Source organism: Sinocyclocheilus anshuiensis, unplaced genomic scaffold (genome assembly GCF_001515605.1).
Source record: "Sinocyclocheilus anshuiensis isolate Anshui unplaced genomic scaffold, SAMN03320099.WGS_v1.1 scaffold612, whole genome shotgun sequence".
NCBI lineage: Eukaryota > Metazoa > Chordata > Actinopteri > Cypriniformes > Cyprinidae > Sinocyclocheilus > Sinocyclocheilus anshuiensis.
This window is the reverse complement of record NW_015554098.1, coordinates 179,666-189,061: the sequence shown is the minus strand read 5'-3', so window position 1 is coordinate 189,061 and position 9,396 is coordinate 179,666. Positions and strand designations below refer to the sequence as shown.

Genomic DNA, 9,396 nt, shown 5'->3' with positions numbered 1-9,396 from the left:
ATATAACTTCCGGGTCATGTGACCTGATGACGTCACACCAGTTGTAATATCTTCACACACACCTGACACACATCTTACACGACTTGGATTTTCGAAATATGATTTTGGGTATTTTTGGTGAATTTTAAAAATCATTCACTCTATATAACTTCCGGGTCATGTGACCTGATGACGTCACAGCAGTTGTAATATCTTCACACACTCAAATATGTAAATCCATATAACCTCCGGGTCATGTGACCTGATGACGCCACACCAGTTGTAATATCTTCACACACATCTGACACACATCTTACACGACTTGGATTTTGGAAATATGATTTTGTGTATTTTTGGTGAATTTTTCAAATATGTAAATCTATATAACCTCCGGGTCATGTGACCTGATAACGTCACACCAGCTGTAATATCTTCACACACATCTTACACGACTTGGATTTTGGAAATATGATTTTGTGTATTTTTGGTGAATTTTTCAAATATGTAAATCCATATAACCTCCGGGTCATGTGACCTGATGACGCCACACCAGTTGTAATATCTTCACACACATTATTTCAACAAATGACAAGCAAAATCAAATCCCTAGGAGCTTGGGGAAAGTTTTGTAGCATTTTCAAATGCTGGTTTAATGTGCTAAGACAGTGATGCTAAAAGACATGCAGATGAGCCAGAATATCAACGCGACATGTTTAAATGTAAAGCGTTTTCCTTTCTTTAGAAAACTGTAATCTAGAAAGCGCTTCTGGATTAAGATATTGATTTCTAAAGTTCATATTTTGGGCTCATCTGTTTTTCCACACATATTATGCTTTATTAGTAAGATGTGTGTACAGAATGTGGTCTTTAAATATCACTGTCTCGGTGCATTCTTTATATGAGAGGAAAATGCTTAACGTAAATAAACGCGTTGCGTTCACATTTTGATCTTATATGCGTATCTGCACATAGTATATGCTTTACAATTTTGTCTTTATCACTGTCTTGGTACATTAAGCCACTTTAAGCATTTTAGAAAGTCCCCTGTTCAAGTTCTGCTAATCTACAAGCCTAGTGAGAGTAATGCTCGCAAAGAAGGTAATGTCAACTATTAAACAAACCAAATCAAAACTTTCAAAAACACAGCAATGTGATTCTTTTGAGTGAGAGTCAGTGGGTTTAATCAGTGACATTAACAGATTTACTATTCTCCGCGACCTCCTTCCCTTGGTGTTTTTACACATAGAAAAGGCAAAAAAACCATATTGCATTGTCCAGTTTTCTCTCAGAACTATGATCTGAGTTACTATTTCAATTTTCGATGCAGTATGAATGACATACACTGGTGACATTTTTCACAATCACGACAAACAATCAAATACTGCCCTAAACCTCAATAGCGGAAAGGCAGCGCTATCCTGCAAATATGGCGGATAAACAAAGCAGTTTCCCAGAACTCAACGCGGCGTTACGTCACATTCTCATTCTTTATTAGTATTGGTAGGTTTAGGAGTAACTTAGGTGTGTGGGAGGGGTTATGATTAGGGAATCAGGTAGTGATTTAAATAATTTGGGTAATAATTCGGCAGGGGGCCAGAATTCGGCACAACACCTGCGCTCTTGCGATATTACTTGAGTAGATTATGCTACAGTAAAAGCACTTATCAGGATTATCTATCATATTTGTTCACATCCGTTTCTACATTTAGGTTTACAAATAGGCCCTACCTTTTGTTTGAAGCGTCGCTCATCTGCCGTGATAAAATCACAGCCTTTATGCATGTCCTGCAGACAGGTACTGCAAATGCATCTCTGGTGCTGATTGCAGTAGAACTCCATCAATTTGCCATGATTTGAACAGAGACGCTCCATCAGATCTGGCAGCGGATCAGTCAGTTGATGCGCCCGGAAAATGGCATTCTCCCGGTGAGGCCTGACATGATCCTCACAATAAGACGCCATACATGTCAGACAAGTTTTGACGGCTTTGGCTTCCATGCAGTTATCACATTTGATCGCATCTGGATCTTTCTTTTTCACCTCAAAATGTTCCTTGACTGGTTCAGAGACACCCGCTTTTATTCTATAGGCGTCCAGCACCGCGTTGAGGACGGTGTTCTTCTTTAGTTCAGGTTTACTGGGGAACACCATTCGGCAATGAGGGCAGGACAGAGATGATATCCTGTCGTTCCATGTCGCTTCGAGACAGTTGGCGCAGAAACTGTGTCCACAGATTAAACTCACCGGGTTCTCGAATAGACATAAACAGATACTGCATGTCAACTCGTCCTCAAGACCCAGTAGAGACATATTTTCCGCCATTGTGACACGTCCAAGTTAACAGCGATCACTGAGTCAACACTCAACTGCTTGCCCTTAGTGAAAACGAAACTTATAGTGATGTGTCGTTCGCGAACGAGCCGGCTCTAAGAGCCAATTCTTTGTAGCGAACGAGAAGAGCCGACTCCCGTCGGGGAGAGCCGAATCTTCAGCCGGAGCCTTCTATTTTAACCCAGTTTAGCAATTGTAAATGGTTTGTGTGTTGGGAAGCAATTTTTTTATTCAGTGTCTTTATGAAAGCATTACTTTTTTTGCATTTTTTCATTACAAAAAAAACCAACTAAAAAAATACACATGCGGCTAATCACATGGGAGGACAGACTAGGATCATACCATTATGTGAAAGAAGGAAGGGGGACACACGCTACGACGATAGCGAGTGTAGTGGTAAAGACTAGATACACAGAGCGACAGAGAGAGACGGGGAGGCTGGATTTAAACGCAAGCGTGTTGGTTAAGGTAGGAAGACGCTGCATTGTTGCAACATCGGTCCCCCTCAGAGAGTCTTCTCAAAAACAGGACAAATAATCACAGAGAGGAGAAATCGCATCAGCACCTCCAAGCTGAGGCATCTGATATTTCTGTATGCCAACCTGCACTAAACACTAAAGTGTCTTAATGTTAAGACTTGTGCCTTTTATTTATTTGATTTGTTTGCTGTGGTTCTGTGTTCAATTGTTCAATTAAAGTTGTATTAAAATGTTAAATAATAGAAACTGTATTTTTTTGTAACGGAAAAATGCATAAAAATAAGGCTATTATAAAAACACTGAATAAAAAATTGCTTACCAACACACAAATTGGGCTAAAATAGAAGGCTCCGCGTGATACTAAATTAAGAGCCATTTGGGAGTCATAAGAGCCGGCTCTTCTAAGGGAGCCGAGTCAAAAGAGACGAATCGTTGAAAAGAGCCGGACTTCCCATCACTAGGCGGAGAAACGAAACTTCAACGGTCCACACGACACAGAGTCATGAATCAACTAATGAATTAAGAGTTGTCAATAGACAAAATATTACAAAAATTACCTGCTATTGTTTCTAATTTTGAATGTACTGATATCCTTAGGCCATATGTAGAAAATGTTTAATTTAAATAAGTACATTCTTTCATGCTACATTCAGATGGGGATTCAAAGGGTATAATACCGTTTATATAAAAATAAAACAAATTTGTTGCGTTGTGTCTCTGCGCAGATTTTTATTTTATTTTTGAGTAAAGGTACAAATATCATAGTTTTTTTTTTCTTCAAATGTACACAAGAGGGCGCTGTTTGCTTATAAAATCGTTGTTTGAATATTTGGTTGGTAAAAGCAAGACTGAAAATCTGTGTAGAATTTGGAAGATTCTGAAGAACTCTTTGAAGAATAATTTTTTGCATTATCCTTATTTTATTTAACTATAGTCGCTACATCAAGGTGTTTATTACAGTTGCCGTTCAATTTCACTAGTAAGTCCCTTCAGCAAATTGCATTGATGGAAAAAGACCTCATCTCTGAACAGTGGCAGAGCCAGGATGTGTTCACAGGGGTGGCCAGGGAGGGGCCAGTAACCAGTCTGGGGTGGCACAGAAATATTCATTATTTCAATATAAAAATGTTTCATTGTAAAGTACTGGACTGTTTTATTACCTATAACACAACTGAATACAATTCATTTCTATTTAATTGTAGTTGAGATATTTGTGAATGAGGTCAAGTAATACTGAGTGAATATGACAATTTTTGTATTATTCCTCACCTCCAAGTATTTTAATAAAGGGGCTCACTATAGCTTAATTGCTCAATCAGCTTGGTTCTGGTTCTTAAAACCCCCTAAAGCTTGTTCTCCATCATTGCATACTGAGACATGCAGATAGTGTGATATATAAGAAAGTGAAAAAGTCAACAGCACATACATGCCAGAATTTAAAATGAGCTATTTTATGCATTTAAATGGTTTCATTTTCGTTTGTACTTTACAAATTAACGAGAGAAAAAAGTATATTTTTTTGTATAAGTGCACTGTGCTCACTTTTACATGTGCATTAAATTACAAATAAAAAATACATAACCTATCAGCTTGCGCCTTATATTGTGATCTCGAGTTGCAGAATAGGCTATATTTTATTTGCATTTGAGAGACGTTCTTTAATGTGATGCATATATAGCCTACATGCATGCACAGTTTGCAACTTTAATCGTCTTTTTGGTGATTTCATGACTTAACTGACGACAGAACTACATCGTATGCTCAGTTTTGTTTTGTTTTTGTTTTTTGTGTGTGCTTTACATATAATGAGGATATATAGAGCGTGCGCCTCATACTGAAGACTGTGAAGAGTGTGCGCTCTGAGCACAGTACGGCTGACAGGACAGGAAAGTTTGTTTTACTGACATACAGCCTAACAACATCTCATCAGACGCAGTTCACTGTTGTTCTACTGAAGCTCATTTGGCTCCTGTACCTTTTCCGCGCTCGTTTGACTTGCTCGATGTTGAAGTGCGCGTCTGAAAAGTCTCCCGTTTGATGTGGTCGTAAAGAGATACGGCGGTTGCGCATCTTAATAAATGCACTTCTTGTCAAGAAAAAAAGCGACAAAAACTGCAGTTGTGAGTGGGGTGGCCAAAAGGGTGGCCAAGCTTAGGTCAGTGGTGATAGACCCTTCTCCCTGGCGCCGCCCCTGTCTCTGAATCTGTGATCTCATAGGCTGTATAGACCAGAAGACTTTTGTGAGTCATGGTGAATTATAATTTAATCTTTTATTTATTTATTTTTATTTCTACAATCTGTATTTAGTATTTGACAATTTATTTTATATGCTATTTATGAATTTCTCTTCTGGTTGCAGATAGATATTCACAATAGCCTATATATTTACAGGTATAGGCCTATTTCATTATTGATTTATTTATTCATTCATTCATTAGCCTATTTTAATTAATTATGGCCCAACTTTGATCAGAGATGTTTTGTACAAGCACAGTTTTTAGGGGGACATTTTCAGAACCTTTGAACAACATATAGCCTACTATATAATACTTATAATACTACTAGCTAACTTATTATTTGACTAATTTGCTGACCAATCCCCTCATGCCTCCATTCCTATCTTGTCCCCTGATTCCACACACATTCTGAATACACATTATAGAGTATTAAACTTAGAGTGTGAAGGTTATGAGAGTAAAAATTCCATCCACACTTGACCCTACACTAGCACTCTCTATTCTATTTCTATTCTGTCTACTTGTTTTCTTTTTATTCATTAAAAAATCTTGACCCTCTAACACTATTCTATTTCTGTTCTATACTGGTTTTCTTTTTATTTATTATAAAAAAAACTTGACCCACTACGTACTGCGTTAGACTATCCAAGACTTGTCACAGCAATTACATATTGTTGCTCTTTTGTTGCTTTGATTGCTTCTATTGTCCTTCTAGTGAAAGTTGCTTTAGATAAAAGTGGCTACTAAATGATAAATGTAAAAATTAGAGAACTGTTAACATTTGAATTAAATCACAATTTAAGTACAATTAGATTTGGAATGTTTATGGCAAGATAGTTAACATATACTAAGACTAATTGCCTTTTGATGTACAGTATATGTTAACTAACTTGCTTAGTGACTTCACAGCCCTAATTCTAAATTATCCACAGAGGTCTAAATAAAGGTTCTTGAGTGTGTGTGGTCACATGTTTACTGACTGTCAGCCTGACACACTTTCTTTCTGCATGTTTTTGTGCATATTTATGCGTATCACATGGATTTTGTTTCTAGTTACTTGTCCTTTAATCTATGATACATTATTTTGTTGTTTGATGAGAATTAAGATCACATACAGCAGGCCACTTGGAAGAGCATCAAAACTCATCAGATCTGACAATAACCCTCAGTGGTGTTAGTGTGACCCCTGACTTTGACATCTTCTGGCATGGTGTATGACATTTGGCACCACGCTTATCTTATGTTGGCAGCTGATACGTCTCAGCAATAATTAATCCAGTGTTAAATGCTAACCTAATTACACAAGGAATCAATGACCTTTCTTCCAGCAGGAAATACTCCAGGAAACTGCTAAAGGTTATTAAGGGCCACTTGTAATTTTAGCAGTACATTTAGCATAACTTATTTGAAAAGCAGAGGACCAAAATTGTTTTGATTTAGAAGGCTTCATATTTTATGTTGGTCTGCCAGAGGTGAAGGACAATATGGTAATGGATGTTACATGACAGTAATGGTATCATCTGAATCAGTAGGTTCTCCTGTTTAATTTGGAGTATTATATATAAGATCCATGATTTTTAAAAAAGCTAGATAAGGCTGATGGATATGGATCATGGATGACCGGTCACATAGAGTTTGGCAATTGTGAAATTAAAATGTACAGTAAAAAAAAAAAGTCCATATAATGATGTTAAACAATGCATCACATTTCTTTGGACTTCCTGTTTCAGCTTTGTTTAGTCTTTCACCCAGCAGCAGCACACCAGCCTTTTATAGTGAAGAAGTTTATAATGTCATTTCTGTCCACAGAGGAACTGCATTATAGGAACTAGAGACAACAAGAGGAAGAATAAAAAATCTACTTCTCATGCTTGAACACAAAGTTGATGTTTGGGTTCAGGATGACCCCTAAATGTCATTGAGTTGTGTGAGGGGTGGGTGTGTTTGATATTTGTGATGTGTTGAGTGTCCAGATGCTCACAGCAGGGATAACCTCCACCTCCTGCAGACTGTGTCTATTTGGTTTCACACAGAAACACTCACATTGACACACATGAGCCTTCATTAACACCTTACAGTGCCGCTGGTAAACACAATCCATTTATTCATTTAGACTCTTGTAGCGTTACCCTGACTGTGACAGACAAAATCTAGGGAACAGAAGAACCCTCAGTGGTCTTAACCCTGCAAACATTATAAAAATATTGTGAAAAAAATCAATTAAAAGCAGCAAAGAGCAATGCTATTAAACAATTTGATTATTTAAAAAAAAAGCTAGTGTAACAGTCTACAAACTAACTAAGTTTTACAAACTAATAGGGACAATTGCCTTGTAGCTTAACTTTATACTTACATTTTACATACACTTTATGACTTTATACTTACTGTTAAGTAAATAGAAATACATAAATAATACACCATGACAACTGCAATATTCTCTATATGGCTGCATTCATATCACTATATTCATCCTTTCCTGCTTTTAGGCAAAAAACACATTTAGGCAATTTCTTTGTATATGTCTATAAACGGTTTGAAATGTAATTTATTAACTAACACATGCAAATCACATTTTAATGCCTGAAAAATAATAATAATGTATCAACACACACATATTTTTACATGACCAGTATTTAGTGGGATCAAGAGGAAGCTAATTTTGGTTTATTCAGAGTCATACCTTCATTATTAACCATTTTATCTCATTTGCATCATAGTATTGCAAAGTGAAGAAAATGGGTTTGATAGCCAAGCTCTTCATTAATCTCTCACATGTACACACACACACACACAAAAGGCATTTCATGTTATCAGTGTTCTCTCTGATTTCCCTGATTGTTTTCATCATGCCCTGGGTTAACTGTTCATTCAGATCAATAAACCTGCACTTTGCTGTGAATCTTGGGCTCATTGCTTTGTTTTTCATGTCAACTTATGGGCACGATACACTTAATGTTAGATTTGTAATTTGCCTGTGTGTATTTGAGTGTTATTTATTTATCTGACAGTGTGACAGTGCCATTCTCAGAATTTCTTCAGGGTTTTATACCACCCTTTCTTCATACAAACTTCGCACATTTACTGTGTTGTTTTCCTATTTAGCTTCTTCCCCTCCCCACTCGCAGACACACAGACTTTCTTTAATTAGGTTGCAGAGTGCTCTGTGGCGTTATGGTTGAATGAAGGTGCTGTCACATAGACTCAGTTCTGTACTACTGCATACGCACATACACAAACATTTCCATTGAACTCAGCATAGTAATTGATTGTAGTGGGACAGCCAGCAGGCTCTTTTTTATTACCTTGTGTGTGTGTGTGTGTGTGTGTGTGTGTGTGGTGCACAAGTCAGTATTCACTCTACAATTATTTTCTGTGCTTGTATTTAGTATGAACAGAGATCTGCTACTGTACAACCACTTCCTGCATCTACAATAATTTTTTTTCTAATGTGTTTTTCTTATGTATTCTTTTCTTTTCTTGCCTATGCCCTGACAACCCTATCAGTAATGCTCAAGTAACCCTTCATTTATATACAATATACAAAATGTATATACACACTGTATATTATTTTGAATTATTATTATTAATTGGCAATTATTACAGTTATTTACTTTTAAACTAAACAATGAACTGACCATAAAGTTTACTCTTGATTTATTAAGACTGGGTAAGAGTAACAATTTGTTTGTCTATTGCAGTTGTTGACAGTTGAATAATAACTCAATGGGACTTGAGTTTACCTAAAGGAGACATATTATGCCCCTTTTTACAATATGTAATATAAGTCTCTGGTATCCCCAGAATGTGTCTGTGGAGTTTCAGCTCAAAATACTCCACAGATCATTTATTATAACATTTTGAAAATGCCTATTTTGAGTGGAAGCAGAAACACTGTTTTTCGGGCCTGTCTCTTTAAATGCAAATGAGCTGCTGCTCCCCGCCCCCTTTTCCAGAATAGAGCTGTGCCATTACAGTTCGGACCTGCTAAAAGCATCTGTTTTGGTTCTGATTATCATGTTTATCGTGCTGAAATCATGCGTTTTAAACCATATGAGTTTAAACTTCTGATATAAGGTTTTCTGAGAGCACACATCCGAAGCACACAGACAGAAAGCGGTTGTCACAGCATGTGAGAACTAAACTAAGTTCTCATTCACACACAAGTTTACATTAAAAACACACGAGTTACAAAAACAGTTGGTTATGTCTGTGAAGGTAAACAGCTGGGAAATAAATCGCATGTTTATTTTAGATCTGTGTGGCAGCAGCCATGGGCGTTGCTAGGCCATTTTTAGGGGGGCTATAGCATGAACATGAATTCGTGATCGTCTCAGTCCCCTTTAAATTTCATATGAATACAGCGGCAGACT

The 9,396-nt window shown here is 37.0% G+C and overlaps 1 protein-coding gene across 2 annotated transcripts in view; it reads right to left on the bottom strand.

Moving 5' to 3' along the window:
- Positions 1-2,468, bottom strand: part of trim25 (tripartite motif containing 25) — a 22,900-nt gene extending 20,432 nt beyond the window's left edge. For both annotated transcript variants that reach the window (XM_016461805.1, XM_016461806.1), the window contains exon 1: positions 1,708-2,468. In XM_016461805.1, coding sequence (XP_016317291.1) covers positions 1,708-2,301 — 594 coding nt within the window. In that variant the 5' untranslated portion in view covers positions 2,302-2,468. The remainder of the gene's footprint in view (positions 1-1,707) is intronic.
- Between the last annotated feature and the right edge of the window lie 6,928 nt (positions 2,469-9,396).